Below are 18272 nucleotides of genomic sequence, written 5' to 3' on the forward strand. Positions count from 1 at the left end.
CTCCGGTTTGTCCCCACAGTCCAAAACCTTGCGCAAAATACAACGATGCATTTTTGCATGTGGGACAATCCCCACAAGGGCTGCTTCGTAAGTGGCTCGAAGTACCCTCACGCAGGAGACAGGCTTTGCTTCTAAACTTTACAGAAAAATTAATTCCCCTAAAAAAAATCTCGACTTTGATTTTCGACCTTTTTGCATAAGGATTTTTTTTTATTTTTTTATTTTACCTGCAAATCTATTTTTTTCTTCAGTGGCAGTAATACTCCTCCGTATGGATGGAGTTTCTTGGGGGCAAATTTTGGCCTGAGGACATTATGTTTAACACCCCTAGCAGAGAAAGAAAGAAAGAGAGAGAGAGAGAGAGAGAGAGAGAGGGAGAGAGATGGATGACACGTGCAGACGAGACATCTGATTGAGAACTTCCGGGTACGTCTCAGGTGCGCGCGGTTGCTAGGATACAGTACAAGCTTGAATCGCCTCGTGAAAAATATCACTGTATTGCGATTCATTAAATGAAGTGCTTTTCTTTACGACACGAGAGAGTCGCACGGGTGTCTTCTGACTGAGGGAACGTTACTTTGAAGGCTGTGACAGGAAATGTCGGTCGTTAAACTCTCCAGCTTGTGTAATGTCCAGAGCACACAGTGTACTACTGTGTGTGTGCGTGTGTGCGCGCGCGAGCGAGCTGCTGCTGCTGCTGCTGCTGCCTACCAGTGGTGGTCTGCCCCTCTCCTGCTCCTCAAGACCCTTAATACCCCTATCCTGGTCACTTTCTGCCCCTGGCTGCCCCTGGACGAGGACGGTAAGAGGAGAAAAGACTCGCTTTTGTTTCAGCTCCTGTTAAAACGATGTATTTGTCTCACTGATATAGAATAAGGGAGCGATGAGCTAGCTAACATAGCACCCATGTGAGCTGGCGTTCCAGTGTGGAGACATGTGTGGCTTACAAACTGTTTAATCATCAGATCGACATGTGATTATAATATCCCAGGTGCTTATTCTCATTATTTGTTTAAATTTGATTTTTTTTAATTCCAATATTTTATAGAAATCTTTTTAATTTCCAATTTTAGAATGATTATGATTTATTATTATTATTATTATTATTAGTAGTAGTAGTAGTAGTATTTCTTCCAATAATCATCATGAGACCTTGTTTTAACGACCCGGAACCATTTAGTTAATTCATTCAGACTTGACAATAGTATAAAGTTGTGATCCACATGGCTTAATCTGCTCTGTCAAAAGTAAAGTCAAACGAAGTGCAAAACAGCTTTTTATTTTTAAAACTCTTTTGCAATGATTGTGTCGTTTATAAAGGGAGTTTGGAACGACCTTGTCTGTTCGCCACACGTGTTATGTAAGTTGTATTGTGTCATGATGTAAAGATCTAATGTTTTTTCCACTCCTCACACATGAAGTCCTTTAATATTATTATTAATTCTTAACTAACCACCCTTTGTCAGATAGTACCTTGTAGTGAATCTGAATAAGACATCAGGTTTTTTTTTCACACAGCAGATGACATTTGAACAGATGCCACAACAAAAGTCTTTTTTTTTCTTTTTCTTTTTTAACAAATAACATTTATATTTTCTTACTGGCAGTTGCATAATATCTGAATGCACTTGGAGAGCACGACGAAACGTTAACATGCATTAGTTAGGTTATCTGCTGTTCTGCACTCAGCCTGGATGGAAGTCATCATGGCCGCCAATAGAGGAAGATATGCCGACAGAGTCATAAGTAATTATAAAGGAAGAAAGTATAGTTTATTGATCCCCTTGGGGAAGTAGCTGGCTGTATTTAACCCATCCCACCCATAGGAAACCCGGACTACACTTAAAGCTAATGGGGGGGGTCACAGGCCATAAGTCTGCCTCACTACCTTTGAGGTCACAAATTAGAAATTGAACATACTTTATTCATGTGAAGGCAAGTCGCTTCATTCCCATGGCTATGCCGCAAGATTAGAACTTGATGTAGCATCAAATTAGAAGAAACTGAGTTAAACAGATTGTCTTGTGTAAAGCAGTATCTACATTTTCACAGTAAGAGTAGAGATGAGAGAGCCATGTCTAAAACGCCAAGGAGACTTTAACAACTGAAAAAAAAAACTAATATAAAAGTCTGGTGGATCATAGGAAAATCCTTCAGCAGGTTTCCTACAGACAGAACTAATGTTATTTAAATTTTGAAAGTCCAGCATTCAGCCAAAAATGAACACTAAACATGAAGCGAGTGGGTGAAGTTAGAGTTAATGTGGTGAGTTTCTCTATCGACGCACAAGATTTTATTATTTAAAATGAGTTCTTCGTATTTAAACTGTAATGATCCACCACTAATCTAATTTATTTTTCTTACAGGTGAAACGTCCAGCTTTGACTGTAAGAATTAATGTGTCTGAGAGTCTGACACACGTCCTTTAAATGGCTACCCCGGGGCCCACCTCTTCTGCCCCTCTCACTACGACTGTGCCTGAGGGTTTCCATTATGAAACCAAGTATATTGTGCTGAACTACCTGGGAATGCTGCCGGTTGGTCGATCACAGGCGATGACGGCAGCTCAAGGTGAGAGGGAAAAGGAGTGCAATCTTTTAATTTTTTTTTATTGATGTTGTGCAACCTGATTTAAACCTCTTTGTCCTTTCGACGGTTCTACGCACACAACTCAACCCGAAAACTAGTGTGCCACACGACAGGAACTGTGCAGACATGCACCCGAAGGCTGCTACTTATGATATTTTGGGGAATGAAGGCACGTCGCCACCTGTTTGCCAGCTGAATTTAGCTCCCTCTGAGTTTAGCATGAGAACACAAGACTTCAACTTGACTGATATGCAACAGCCAGGGCTTGTAAACAAAGACATGTCATGGAAGGCTCCTTCATATAAGCCCAGCTACAATCCTATTAATACCTGAATACTGGTGCAATCACTGTGCCAGGATTGCAGGCTGGGAGCATCTTACCTTTCAGTCACATTTAGGAACAAGACCAGTATGTTGTTGTTGTTTTGTTTTGTTTTCTCATCTCTTTTTCTATCTTTAGGGCACTGACTTGTTTTTCTGCTGCAAATCTATTTCTTGATGTAAGTTAAATGGAATATAATGCAATAGAGTAGTTGATAAGTGAATTTTTACTCATTTAAAAGCGGAGAACCCCCCCCTCCCCCCCCCCCCCCTCCCCACCACCTTGTGGTTTGCACATGTCCATATCAGATTTTGAACAGAGATTTTTGATAAAACTTTAGGATACTCTGAGAAAGAAGCGAGAGCCAATAAAAGACAAACGGGAAGTTTTCTTAATTTCCTGTCCACGTTGTTGTGTGCATGCTTGGAATGGGCGGAGAAGGACAGACGAGTGGCTGATCCCTGCTTTCCGCTTGACCCGCTCCAATTTGTGACAGCCTGTCATGTGTAATCATTGTAGGATTACTCACACGCCAATTGACCAGAGCGAAATAGTTGTCCGGCTAGCTTTCTGACTGAACGCTGAAACAGCACCAAGCCCGGGAAAAACCAACACGGGTCCTCGGGGCGTTCACATGTGACTGGGGGGGGAGATGTAATGCTCCCTTACTTCCTGTGTTCATGCTCCCTTTAGATTTCTGTGATAATGGCATGAATGGGGTGTTATGAAGTAATTTGAGTAAAGTAAAAATCATTCCTAAAGATTTGTATTTTATTTCTTCTGATTTGTGGTCATTACCTAAACTGCTCCAATTCAAACTAGTCAAACAAATGGCGTCGGCATTGCATCACAGTGGAAACGTCCCACGCCTGTTAGTTCAGTGCAAAGACGACAGCGGCATCGGCCCTCCTCGTCAAATGACCTCTGAATCGTTTTGACCTGTACAGCCAGATTTCCAATTTATTTTTCCTTCGTCTTCGTGTGATATCGGCCCCTCGAGAGGTTCTTCCCAGCAGCCGGCAGTGCGGGACTCGGCCTCGTCAATGATTTACGAGCTTTGCGTCGGTGCCTTTTATGCACGCGACGACAGAGCGCCACTCTTAGCTGCTCTCGCTTTAGTTCAGCGTCGCCTTGATGTCGACTGTGGCGCTCACAACACGAGCCTTGGCTACAGCTGAACCTGCATATTGCTCTGGCCTCCAGTGAGGTTTCTGCTTATACGTGCACAACTGGTTTCTTGACCGACCGGATGTAGTTATTGACATTTAACGCATGCAGGCATCCCTGGTTCATCATTAACGTTCAGTATTATCTGTGCATCAAGCAGGTTAATGTGTTTCTGCTCTTCAAATCACTGATACTAGTAGAAAAAAGGTGTCTATCAAGCATTAATATGACTTTACCTGAGCTGTATTCAATTCAAAAGTGTTTTTGAAAAAGTGAGGTGAAGGATATCACTTCATACACTGTTTGTTTTTTTTTTCCTTCTTCCAGATGATGCCCAGAGTGAGAGAGAAAGGACCACCTTGATAAAAGAGCAGATAGAGGAAGAGATGAGAAACCTTGAAGATGAAATCACTGCCTGTGGGTGATCACACACACACACACACACACACACACACACACACACACACACACACACACACACACACACACACACACACACACACACACACACACACACACACACACACACACACACACACACACACACACAGTAAACTTGTTTTTCTCCCAATAAAACTGAGGTGATTCATGTGGGCGTGCCTGTTGTAATGTTTGTGGTCAGCTCTCCAGTCATAAAGTCTGAGGGAAGCATAATAGAGTCAAATTTCCAATGTGGTTCAGGTAGTGGGTACAACATGGCTCTTTTCTGGAAATGTTTAGTGCAAATGGAATCAGGCAGGAGAAGAAAAACTCAATAAAATTCTTCAATGTTTTAGCGAGTTTGTGTTTCGTTTCGTTGCAGCATCTTCCAGCACAGGCTTCGACCGCCGCTCATCGCTCGTGTTCAGTCCGGCCGACCCAGTGTGCTCCATTGAAGACTGCCTCGCTGCGATGGGGGACAATGTCGCCAGAGACCTCCATGCACATCTGGACTCAGCTGTGGAGAAGCTACTCGCTGGGTAAATTGACGGAGCTGTGACGAATAAAATAAAAAAGCTTTCAGGAAAGGAATTTTCTTAGGAGTGTGAAAAATGTCACAATCTCAAAGGAATGACAAAGTGTATGTGAATACACTGCTGGTATTGTTCACTATTAACTGAGTGAACTGTTGAATTTTGGTTCTGTGGCAATAATAAAAAAAGTTGATGAGGAAGTTTACATGATATAGAAGTCATAAGAAAAATAATGTATGTGCTTCATAGCAGTCTCACTTCATTTGCACAACAACAGATTAATCAGAATGATTTTGTATTTTAAGGCACACACGCCACACTTTTCTGTATAAACTATTGCACAATGATGTCATTTTATCAAAGTCACACGTAAGTAACTCGACTAGGACGGAAACCGCTCGCTGCTCCAGTTGTGCCGTTCATTTGTTGAGTTCACAGCGGTTTGAATTTCCAGCTGCAAATGTGTGCAATAACAGTTCTGCGTGGCGCCACATATTCACGGGCGTTCGTCATAAAAGGGGAACACCATTATAGTGAATGGAATATGATTAAACTATATTTTCAAGTTAAATGTTGATGACATTTTCTACAAACATCCAAAGTATCACGGCTCACGGAAACTTTTTAAAACTCCTCAAATATGCAAAATGTCTTTGATACAGCTAATAATATCTGGTTTGTTTTAGACCTCTAGACTACCAGAGTTTCAAAGGCACGGCGCAGGACCTGTCCAAACACACACAGGGAGCCTGGAGTAAGGTGAGCGAGCGGCTCCAGACAAGATGCAACACCTCAAGACTTTCACCTCACGCATCGTGTTCTTTACTCATTCTCTGTCACGGCAGGTGCTGGTGCCTTTGGTGCTCCTCCAAGCTTTGCAGAGTCGAGGCCAGTCTGTGGCGACTCTGTTGCATCTCGGGCTGCGGTTCCTCGAGGAGGACGAGGCTGACTACATCATGCAGCAGGGCGGATGGGTGAGTTTTAAATACAGTTTGGGGAAAGTAGTAAGCCCTTTTTCCAGTCGCAGAACCGTATATCAGTAGAACTTTTGCATGCCTCGAAAAACTTACAGATTTACCGTTCCTATAACAATTGTGGTGATATTTAAAGGTGTGCTTTGTACAATCCAGAACTAATTTTCACGTATTGCCGTGCTGATACGATTTGGGTTAAGCAGGAAGATAACTGTGCAAAGTCAGACGGTTTCCATGATAGACATGATTATTGTCCAGACATGGCCAGATGAGGGCACTATTGAGCTACAACAAGTACACTAGAAGAAGTACAATAAATTCTCGATAGATAATCTGTACAAATAACCTGACAGCATGTGTTTACACTGCAGTTAAACTGCAGTAGTCACTGTAAATATTTGGTTTATATGGGTTATATTCTTTGTGTATTAAATTCTAATAGTGTACCCAAATCAGTTTGAATCTATTTATATCTCAGCTTTACATAGAATGGAGTAACTTTTTTGCTCTCGATATCTACATTAAAGACAATTGTGATTATTTGCACACTTCGAGTAAGACATGAGGTAAAGCTGAAGTGTGCTGAAGCTTGTTCAGCTATACAATCATAACTGATATAACCTCAGGTGAGAATATTTTTTACTTCACTGATGATGGCGGCAAATTAAAAGACCGCAGCGATAACGCATCCCATGTGAGCTTGTGACATGTACACTTTCACCGTATTCATCCTGTGCAAGTGAAACGTTTGTCCTTCACATGGATTATGTTGTCATTCCGCGTTGCACTCTTTCTCCGTGAATGAGGTCACGCTGACATGTTTCAAGTGTTGCTTTGCTCGACAATTCCACCCACTGCCATGATGCCTTGCCCGGTTTTAATGCGGTGTGATGTGAGCACAGTGCATTGGCTCAAAACAAAGCTACATTCTTGCTCCGTGTTATGTCACAAGGGATGAACAGATGATCGACGTTGGCAGGGTCACCAACGGAGGGAAGAAGAGGAGGGACAGAAAGAGAGAGCGCACATAGACTGTGATAGGAAGGGAGGGAACATGAGGAGGAGGAGGAGGAGGAGGAGGAGGGGCAGAGATGAGGGGATGGGCACAGAATCCAGCCAGAGCTGCGTGCACACTCAACTTTCTACCTCTGCTCCATCTCCACGACTTGCTTGTCCATCTGACTCTCCTGGTCTTTGACTGCTCAGCTTTGAAAAGGACCTTTCAGGAGTTCAGGCCGAGGTAGGACGTGTTACGACGTAACAACGCGGCGGACCCCTCGCTGTCTGCGCGCGGGGGTTCGTGAGAACGAGCGACCATATAGACGTCACGCCGAACTGAGAAGGTCTTTGCTGTCTCCTCTTGTTTTCGTTTACGTGCCGCTGCGTGCCAACGTATTGAAACGGCCAAATGGCGTTTTCACTGTATCGCGGACTGTCGTGAAACAAAAAGGGGTTATTGATACGCCGTCCGCGCTCCATCCAAGCTACGTGTTAAATGTTCAGATTAGATGATTCAAACTGAAGTATTGTCTGTCCGGCCCTCTTTCTCCTCATTGTTGTGACTTAAGTGCAAGTGGCACAGTACAGTATGATTAGGTCGGGGTGCCTCTAATAATTCCTTTGTTGGTTGTATCAGCACACAATAAGGTTGCTTATGACCCTAATGTGATGCACACTTGATTTGGCAGGAACAAAACCAGAAGCCCTCAGACAGAAGCCGTGGGGGGGGGGGGGGTTAATGGAGAGAGGGAGGGGTTGTCAGGGAAGAGGAACAAAAAATGGTGGACGAGCTCGTCTGTGTGTTTTCCTGCCAGCAGTGACCTGTACTCCCGAGGGATCAAACCGCTGTCCCCCTGACAGTGAAAACTGCTGCGTAAGACCTGAGAGTGCACATCAGCCATTTTATATTGCCGTCTCTATGAATGTGATGTAATATGACGCTCGAGATTTGACAGTTGCACCTGACCTCTCGACAAAGACAAAGAGATAATGGAGGCGTGCGCGACTTTACTGCGGTGTGACAGCAAACTGACAGGAGGGAATTAAACTTTCATTAAAGGGATTTTTATATTGCAGATGACTGCAGCTTCTTCCAAACAGTGATGTTGCAGTGATGATGTTTAAGGTTCTAGAGCCTCATGGGTTCCCGGCTGGGCCTTGTCAGGGCACGTCACGCTGCACCCTGTGCAGCATCACAGCGCTCCCCCCGTGTTATGTAAGCTCGCTCTGTTCAGCTCCGGGGTTAAATATGTGCATCACTATGCCACTGCAGCTGAATGAAACTGGACCAGATGAAAGCTCCTCTGCAGGCTGAGGTTTCCCCCAGAATAACTCAAATAATCCTCTAAAAGCATCACCACCAGGGACTCGGCTGACCCACTTGTGGCTCGTTTTAAGAACTTGCTACCGCAACGACACTTTGGCCACTTTAAAAAAGAAATAAGAAAAAAGGCAGTCATCCAACCGCCTGTCCTCCTGTCCCACCACTGCTCCATCACTGTGAAGGATGTCTGGCTAAAAAACCTGATGCAAATTGTTTCACACTGCTGCATCAATATGTCCTAATATACGGCACAGGATCATTTAAAAAGTACACAAAGTGAGTTGCTTTAACTCTGATCTAACCCTGATCTATCTTTCAGGTATTCCTGCTGGTATTAAAGATAGAACAGCTATTCCGGCCTGCAATGTGTTAATTCAAACAGAAATGATCAGAAATTCAGACACCATGGGTCTGTGACCTGTTATGTGTTTTTTGGGGGGGGGGTTTTGGTTTGTGTTATGATTACTTGCTGATTTGAAGTTGAAAATCTCTTGTCAGCTTTCAGTTCACACCAACTCATCTACTGTGTGACCTCTTGCGATGACATCATCTGTCAACAGTGCATGTCAGCAATATATAATCCCAGAAGTAATGTCACCTTATTAGGATGACTTTCAGTCATTTAACAGATTGTGCATGTTGAAGACCCCACCCAAAAAAAAATAAAAAATCCAGACCCTCAGAGTGCCTTCACACACAATGGTGTCGCAGCCATGTGTCAGTTTAGCTTTAGCACAAACTTGTCAGAAGCAGGTTTTGACGGGTTCTTTTCAGCAGCAGCTATGTTGCTCAGGCCTCCAGTGTCGGCGCTGCTTCTCCAGTTAATCGTCTATCAGTGCGGAGTATTAAAAAGCAGCGGTAGTTAATCAGGGAAGAAAAGGAAAAAAAAAAAAAAAAGCAAGGTGTCGACGGTGGGACGTCCCTTGACTTCAGAATAGGAATGTGCACCGGTTTTGTATAGTTTGTCTTGAGGCGAGGGCGGGGAATTGAACCTGACAACAAAACGGTCGCTGTTGTTTCTCACTTTCACAAGCGCTGAAGGACATTAAAGGCAGGACCCATTCGAGGTGAGAAAACTTGGATGAACAGTCTATACAGGTATATTTTGTAATTATTTCGATTTTGAGATTAATATTAGGAGTATTTACCAGATCTGCTCAGGTTAGTCAATTTGTCCTTTTTTAATTTTTCAAACCATTGTCTGTTTTATGACATTCAGCCCCGTTGTGCCTAAAAGTTATTGTTTATCATTTTTTTGTTCTTTGATGCTCCAACGCCTTGGTGTTGTTCTCACTTTGCAGCATGAAGAACATTATGTACTGTAGTATTCCGTCTAGCAGCCTGTGATGTTCAGTGTCGGTTTACATTTTCGATGTCTTGACAACAGAACAAGTTGTTGCTGTTTTTAGAAGTACGAGTTTTTGCCGAGGATCTTCTGCACAGGGCGGTCTCGTCCTGTGCAGTGGGGCCCGTGGGGAAGCTGCATCCTGAAGGGAGAGGATTTTGTGACACACTCCTCTCACACACAACCTCTTGCACATGCAAATCAGCTTATGTAGAAAGCAAATGTTGGATAATGATGGAACGTTGTCAGATTTAATCTCCTTCCCGCCACATGCAGCTGCCGTGCAATGATTCTGAGTGACCTTTTGAGCGATATGACCTTGACAGGTTGACGGTCATTTACATTTTATGTTTACATGGATCAATACCGCTTTAACGTGTTGCGAGGCTCCTCAGGGACACTGACGGCTGGGCACCCTGTGATAAAGAGCGTTACACGCTACTAATCGAGCGTGTTGATCCGTCTTGTCAGAATCTTTTCTGTCTGTTGATGCTCACGTAAGTAGCCACCTCCCTGTGACAGCCACAACGCCTGCGAGCTCGCTGTCTGCTCCAACGTCGTCACACCGTAGCGACATTCCACACAACTGAGACTGGTATTTAAAGCCACTCAAGCAAATTAAGTCTATAATGACTGTACGTATCAATACAATGGCTGAATCTTCTTTTTGTGAATGCTTATGGTAACGTTTGGTTATTTCCCATGCAGTTATGTTTCCTGAAATCATTAAGAAATATTACATTAGATTATTGAAAAAGTTTGTCTGAGTATAAATATAACTATTAATCTAAATCTATTAAACTAAATCTATTAATCTAAACCTAAAATTGTATACATGTTGAACAGGAGGGTCAAACTCATTTTGATTCAGGGGCCACAGCAGCTCTGCTCAATGTAGAAGAATTGCATAATAAGTAGAGACAACTCTAAATGTTTTTTCCCCGTTTGTTTCCATGCAAACATCATGCATGTTTTCTCAAACTCACTCTGGCTTTTGACGCTAATGCAGGCCAACTTGCGGCACCACTGATCTCTCGGCTCCAAGCATTGCTGCCATCTGCTGTTGACTTCTGAGCGGCGTGTTTGTGACGAGACCTTGCGTGAACATCAGTTATGGGGAAAGGAAAGGTGTTACAGGTTGGATTTGAACCCTCTTCCTGTCTGGTTTGGTATAGTTGACATTGCTGATGTGGTATTTTGTGATTTTTCTTTTTATTTGTTCCATCTATAAGGCATAGATACACTGATGTCAGGATAGCCACATGTCTTGGTGTGTCCTTAGTGTGATTTCCAGAGTCACGTCATGTATCAACAGCCTCGCCATCGCTGCCGGCTCAATTTTGAGATATATCTAGAAGGATCACTCACTCCTGCTCGAATGTCCTGTCCACTCATCATCATGGGAAAATGTACATGTGATAAAGCAGCTTTTAAAAATGAGTTTGACCTTTTAATATTGTGGAGGGTCGAATGTGTATTCGTCTGCCTCGTGAGATTTACTTGCATGTATGCTGCTTCTGCTCTCCTCTGTTATCTATGATTACACGATGCACTGTTACATAACTGGGACTTACAGTGGTCTGCTGGTTTGCGGCTAAAGCTCTACCGTTGGTCACTCGATGGCATAAAAGGTTGAATGGAGACGAAATGCTCTGCAGTATCAGATTAATAACCATTTCAGTTTGACTGATGATTTTCCATCCGCTATGTTCTGTTCCATCCCGCAGTCCAAAAACATACGTTTGAGACGAATTAAAATCGCTTTCCTTGCCCCCACAGGGTGAAATATTCAGTCTCGTGACAGAAGAGGAGCGAGGTGTGACCATCGCCGAGGACAGCAACGACATCTACATCCTGTCAGGCGAGCAGCACCCCGACCAGCTGAGCCCCCCGTCGTCACTGCTCTGCACGGGAGACAACAGCAGCGGGCAGAGCTCCTGGCAGACGGAAAGCTTGCCCGTCTCTCTGGCCGGCCACGAGTCTTGGGCACAGGTTTGCGCGATGGAACCCGAAGACGTCAAGAGCCTGGATAGCAATGAAGGCGTGGCCCTGGCCGAGGAGCGCAGCGAGAACAACTCCTCCAACTCGGACATTGTCCACGTGGAGCGCGAGGAGGCCGAGCTGCTGGAGGAGAGCGGCGACGGCGGAGTGATCGACGACAGCATGATGAGTGTTTTAGGGTCAGAGAGCGAGCTGGCCGAGCTCAGGGAAGAATTCAGGGACCAGACTCTGCCTGTTTCCGCACCAGACAAGGCAGACTCGACTCCGCCGGCGTCCCTGATGTCGCTGGAGGAGCCCGTCGTGATCGAAGCGCCCCAAAGCTTGTGTGCGGAGCCTTCCTTCATCTCCTCAGAGCCGGAGCTGCTTCCCCCTCCCCACGAAGCGTCTGCCCTTCTTTCCTATGAGCCAGAGCCCGCAGCACCTTTGTCTGTTCCTGCAGTAGAACCAGAGCCTGAGCCACAATCAGCTGCGACCGCCGCCTCAGTGCCTGCTGAGGTGGAGCCCCCGCCTCCGGCCAAGGAACTGCCGACGCCACCGGCAGAGTTCGAAGCTTCATCGGCCGCCGAGCCGGAGCCCGACACAGTGCCTCCCCACCCCGAGGAACCGCAGCCCGACGCAGAGACTGCTGCAGAGCCAGACGCCACGCCTCCTGATGCCCAGCAGCCCCCCGTAGAAGCCACAGCCGAGGAGGCCCCGCAGCAGCCGGAGCCGGCGTGTGAGCTCCCAGTGCTTCTGTACGGAGGCGCTGCAGCCGTGGTCCTCGTTGCTTTGGTGTACGGCCTCATGAGGTACAGGAGGAGATAGAAAAGAACCACCCTCGGTGGTGTGTGTGTGTGGGGGGGGGGGTGTTCTCCTCAAGACGTTAGGGTAGAAATAAATGCGTTTGTAAACACACTCCTCTCAAATTGAGATTCTCCTTTCAAATTGTACCGGATTTTAATGTGAAATGGGTTTTCTTATTTTCTAAGATCTGGTAAGCGGCTGAAGGTTTAAAAGTGACCCCTGGTAAAAACCCAAAATCGAACCTCATCCACAACCTCACTGCTGTGACTCATGGCTGCTTCAGGAGGACGATGATCTCCGCTCTACACCTTTTTGTTTCGTCTTCACCTGCAATTTCTTTTCTTTGAATTTCACTCGACTCCAACCTCTCACCTGTTAGAATGAACGTCTATGTGATCGTTTCCACACCACGCTTTGCTGTTTGCATTGGTTTTTAAATCTTTTCAATCAGCAGACTGGCACAGCCTGAAAAATAAATTCTGTCAAAGCTCAAGGTCCCTGTGCGTGTTAGGCTTTCAACACTTCCTCTTCCTATGTAGCAAAGTGACCGATTTTCCACTGTAACTGTGATGACTAATTCCAATACTTCCTCTCATAAACAAACCAAATGAAATTACTTTTTCTTTTTTTTTTTGTGAGTCGATTTAGAACAACTTCAGATACAAACCAGGTTTATTAGGACTTAATCTCGCCACATTTCATATGCAGCATGCATCAGAAACAGTTGATGAAAATATTTAAGCACGCTGCAAACATAAATCAATAAGATATTAACTTGCAAAGGTATTCATGTTACCATCAGTCTGGGAATCTTAATTTACCATTAAGACATAAGACTTAGGCCCCGTTTACACGATGTTTTTAAGTGAAATGTAAAACTTTTGTTGTGTTTTTGTTGTTGATTCTCACGACAACGGTGCTCGGAGGCATTGAAAACAAGTTTTTTTAAAACAGCTACGTACTAAGGTGGAACTTTTTGAAAACGCTTCGACTCCCATCGCCTTGTAAATGGAGGAAAATACAAATTTTCTGAATAGCTGCTCCTGCACACTACGGTTATAGTAAATAGTTCTTCTGCACAAGTACAATAACGACAATGGTGTCCCAGAGAGTGCCGGTCCATGTCCTCCTGGGACTTGGTAGTTTTAGAGTCACCCGGAATAACGATCTAACTCGGTCGTCTGTCCACACGAATGTCCATGTACTCGCCGTTGTTAATGTTTATAGCGTATTGTTCCCTGCAGACGTGTGGTTTCATTCCCCAAAAAAACCAAACAGCGCCCACTAGTGGCCCGACATGAAAACATTTTCAAAATGTTGCTGAATTGTTACTTGAAATGTCGTGTAAACGGGGTTTTTTAAAAAAATTCTAGGTTTCAGTCTAATGCAGTTTTAACAAAAATGGGTTTTTTATGTTGTGAACTTTTTTGTGTGTTAAGACACAAGCTCCACGTAAGCTCAGAGTTATGTTGACAATGAAGTAGTGGGGGTGGGGTGGGGGTGGGGGGGGGTCAAAAAGTGCAATTCTTTTTCTTAAAAACAAAAAAATTGTGGTTTCATCAAAATTGGCTTCATGTTGAGATTGCAATCATTTTAAGTAGTTTTTAAAAAGACATTTGCATCACATAGTCTGCACTACAACAAAGAATACTGGTTCGATCCACTCAAGACTTAAAATTGATGCCAGTTGGTGAAATCTCAGCAAACACGGTGCAGGAAGAGGAACTTTTCTCTCGAGTTTTGGGATCAAAACAACGAGAGGGTGTTGTGTGTTTCGGTGTTGCACATGGTAAAACTCATCAGCGTCAACTATGCCAGCTTTCAAGGGGAAACTGTTCACAGCAAGACGATGGATGTCAAAAGGGTCTCAGACGTGACACTTTTACCTTTAGTTTCCTACAATATGCTGTTTGAAATGGAAATAAAAACAAAAGTTGAATATTTCACATTCATTCTGCAGTGGTTTTTATTTATGTTCATGTATATTAAAATACACTCGACTTATTTAGATTCGGGGCTGAAAAATAAAGCAAATCCCTGAAAAACTTTATGACCAAAAAGCAAAACAATTAGAAAATAATCAGAACTTTCAAGTATATATCTTAAAAAAAAAAGAAAAAGACAATTGTATGAAAAGACATGTTCAGAGCTCATAAAGTCATGAAAAATATTTAAGAGTCACAAACTTCACTTTGGATTCTTTCTCAATAGTACAAAGAACTCAAACGATCCCTTTAATGTTGCTACTTCTGTTCAGCGCTGCTTTTCACAGTCGACTGACCGTGAGGGGCGGACGCTTGTTTCAAGTTCAGCAGTCTTCCTCTTCCCCCTCCTCCTCCTCCTCTTCTTCTCACTCTTACTTCCTCTCCGGAGTCACCTGGCCGGGCTGATTAACTGCAGTGCCGTGGCGAACAGGCGTCTGAGCAGCCGCGGCGCCTGCACGCACACGCCACGCACCAGCGCGAGAGTGAGCGCCATGATGACTCGCTCCTGGGGCAGATGGTCCAGACCCACACCCTGCCTCATCGCCCTCTCCACCTCACGGGTGAGGTGATGTTTCCACTGCTGGAGGGGGAGAGACGGACATGGAATCTGATTAGTGCGTGGGACCAAGAGAACTCTTACTGAAAACACCCATAATGCAACAGCTATAGGAGAAGGTTGATGGACATTTCACTGTATTTTGCACCAGAAGGCTTCATTAAAATTGGCTTCATGTTGAGATTGTAGTCATTTCCAGTCATAACTGTGGTTTTTGAGGAAATATAGACATTTTCATTACATATACTCTGCGCCACAACAAAGAAAAACTTTATAAAGTTTAAATTTAAGCGTTATCATGGCACTATTTTACTGGTGTGACACCCCTGTTCCACCTTTACCGAAAATGTAATCAGTAGTAGACAAATCAGTAACGGTTGCCATTTTTATGTGATCTCCACTTCATAATGATCTCCGGCATTGAGGAGACTCACTTCGGAGGGGGAGGCGGATATGTGGCTGTTCAGGTTCTGGATGCCACGAGCCAGGACGTCCTGCTCCAGTTGGGCGGCGACTTCTCTCAGCCCCTCTACCACCTGCCGAAATGCTGCTGCTTCCATACGGCCGCCTGCAGCGAGACAAGAGCCCCCAAACACCAGATGCGGTTCAGCAGAGGGAGTCAGAAGCACAGGAATGGATGTCAAAGTAGAATATTTATGCAATTCTGGTAGAAATACTTTAACAAAGGGGTATATTGTAGGGTTTTTTGGTTGCCATATCCAAGCACACAATGTGGATTATGCAGATTGGCAGTTTATAACAATGAAGAGGCTCGTTCTCAAAAACACATAGATCCCCCCACAGTAGTAGAGAAGTGGCATAAATCAGAGAAAAATAACAGAAACATCATTGAGTGCAGCATAAGTCGGCTTTTCTATGTGATTTTTCCTTTTGGAATTTAAAAATTATAAAAGAAAACACATGAATAATTCTATTTTTCACATTTTAGCATGAGCTTGAGCTTTCATGTTGCTACGCGTTGTCACTTCCACATCACATCCTGCATACAAACAGTGAACATTTCCTCGATTTTCTCTTTCATCTCTTTGTGTGCTCGTACATCCAAAATGTGCCCCCTCCAGCTATTGAGATTCATAAACAGATCCTCTATTGTGAACTTAAAATAAAAATCAAGGTAACCAAAAGAAAAGTTTTGGGGGGTTTAGACGTAGGAAGTAAAAAGAGAGAAGTCATAAGGAGTCAACTGAAATGAGAAAACTTTCCCACCATGGCTCATCAGTCGGGACAAAATCTATGATTTATATATTCAATAGGAAGGTCAGTGAAGGGAAACTTTTAACGGTTAGAGGGCCAGATGAATGTAGTGGAAACAAACACCAAATGACTTTCAGTTTTCACTTGGAAATTATTTCATTCATATAAACTTGTTTGTCCGACTATGACACAAATAAACAAGTGTCTGAGAAGTGTTTTTTTTTGGGGGGGGGGGGGGGGGTTTCAACCTCCAGCTATATTCTGTTTCCCTTAACACATTTTCACATCATTTGTGTAGGAAGCTGTATGAAGACTGTTATGCTCCTGCATAACAGTCTTCATACAGCTTCCTACACAAATGCAGCCTGGTTCAGATCTGTCCATGTCTTCATGTACATGCAGACAGATTAGAGCTCTGACACACACACACACACACACACACACACACACACACACACACACACACACACACACACACACACACACACACACACACACACACACACACACACACACACACACACACACACACACACACACACACACACACACACACACACACACACACACTATCACTACCAGGACTTCCTGCTGTTTGTGACACAGCAGGTATTGGCAGTACTGGCTGTGTGTGTGTTTGTAGTTATTTTCTCACTTGCAGAATAAACTCAAGACACCTTCCTACATGATGGATAAGTGGTATTATGCTACACGGGACTGCATATCCGGCATGACTGTAAACTCACATTTGTAACCCACATGAATGTACAGCTCACATAGGTCAGACCCCTTATCGCTTTTGCTGCCCAAATAACCGTGTGAAAATTACAGTTCTTCCAATCTTCGATTATGACAATATAATCAACAGATCCCCCTAAAAATCCTACCACTTCCCCAATATTCAATAATCACATTTCATAATTACCCTGACTATTACTTACTTAAAAGCACTTGTTAAAAGCACCTAGAAATGGTCGGGTTGTATTTGGTACTATATAAATATAGTTGAATTGAACTGAATTAAAATGACTGTTTAGCACTTGGTTGTCTCTCTTTTCATTTAGTTCCAGATTATGTTGGACATTATTACTTGACACATAGTTTCATTGTCACTAATCAACATGTCCATCAACTGTTTTGTGATGAAGTTAAATTGTGTTTTGGGGGGAAATGACTAGTGGAGTATTTAAGTTCAAACATTAAAATGAGATTTTGGGGCTTGACATATATATTATTCGTTTCTATGTTTTTCTTTGTGCCACCATTGTAAATGAGACCTGGTAAGATCAAGCGGAATTTTTGTTTTTAAAAGGAAACTTAGGCATTGTTTTTTTTTTTTTTTAGTTTTGAGACTCAGTAATCAGGCTGGATGTGAACTGGTGTGGACTCTCTCACCAGGCCACGGATCTACCGAAGGCTGCAGGTCACCCAGAGAGTCCGTGATGCTGCAGGGCAGATGACCATCCGTCTCCAGGTCGCCATCGTCCGGGCACTCGATCGCGGACCCGTTGCTCCTGGTGTCCCGGGAGACATTCAGATCTTTGCCCAGGGAGCGCAGCTCCTCGATGTAGTCCGAGTCGCTGCAGTCTGCTTGCAGGAAGGCGAAAACTAGTGCGGCGGCGTTCTGGCCCCTCGTCAGACTCCGCAGGACGTCCATCAGTGAGCTCTCCTGGCCTTTAATTAACGAAGAAACACGCCGCACCCAAAAAGTTAAGCCTCGCTTCACTTTGCAAACCCTGCAGACGATATAAGACTTGGGAGGAACTCATTCAGTCCGAACGTGAACAAGTCGCTGTCAAGCTAATGCTAACGACTCAACAGCAACTCCGTCAAGCGGTGAAAACAAAAGTATTTTCTTCTCGTTTAACACAATGGTTTCTCATCTAGCTAGAATAACTTAAAAAAAAAGAATAATAATTCCTAGACTAACTTACGGTAGTGATGCGCCAGAGAAAGCAGACAGACGCCGCTGCCGCAAACACGGTCTAATAACACGGAGTGGGAAAGCCCAGAGTGCGGATTTAAAGGCGGGGTCATGAACGTCGCATGATGCCTTCAC

The 18272-nt window shown here is 44.0% G+C and overlaps 2 protein-coding genes across 3 annotated transcripts; one reads left to right on the forward strand and one right to left on the reverse strand.

Moving 5' to 3' along the window:
• Positions 1 to 435: 435 nt before the first annotated feature.
• bcl2l13 (BCL2 like 13) lies at positions 436 to 14396 on the forward strand. Of its 2 annotated transcripts, XM_080476192.1 has the most exons (8): positions 626 to 802; positions 2367 to 2571; positions 3050 to 3089; positions 4406 to 4495; positions 4881 to 5037; positions 5718 to 5790; positions 5877 to 6005; positions 11453 to 14396. In XM_080476192.1, exons 4-8 carry the CDS (start codon positions 4465 to 4467, stop codon positions 12476 to 12478), a joined length of 1416 nt encoding a protein of 471 aa, XP_080332318.1. In that variant the 5' UTR covers positions 626 to 802; positions 2367 to 2571; positions 3050 to 3089; positions 4406 to 4464; the 3' UTR covers positions 12479 to 14396. The 2 variants fall into 2 exon arrangements, with proteins under 2 accessions (XP_080332317.1, XP_080332318.1); XM_080476191.1 differs by lacking the exon at positions 3050 to 3089 and having other exon boundaries at positions 436 to 802.
• bida (BH3 interacting domain death agonist) lies at positions 14394 to 18217 on the reverse strand. Its single transcript, XM_080476193.1, has 4 exons — positions 18148 to 18217; positions 17609 to 17887; positions 15433 to 15566; positions 14394 to 15022 (listed from the first exon to the last, which is right to left on the reverse strand). The coding sequence occupies exons 2-4, from the start codon at positions 17868 to 17870 to the stop codon at positions 14831 to 14833; spliced, it is 588 nt and encodes a 195-aa protein (XP_080332319.1). The 5' UTR covers positions 17871 to 17887; positions 18148 to 18217; the 3' UTR covers positions 14394 to 14830.
• Between the last annotated feature and the right edge of the window lie 55 nt (positions 18218 to 18272).

The sequence above is a fragment of the Lipophrys pholis genome, assembly GCF_963383615.2.
Source record: "Lipophrys pholis genome assembly, chromosome: 11".
NCBI lineage: Eukaryota > Metazoa > Chordata > Actinopteri > Blenniiformes > Blenniidae > Lipophrys > Lipophrys pholis.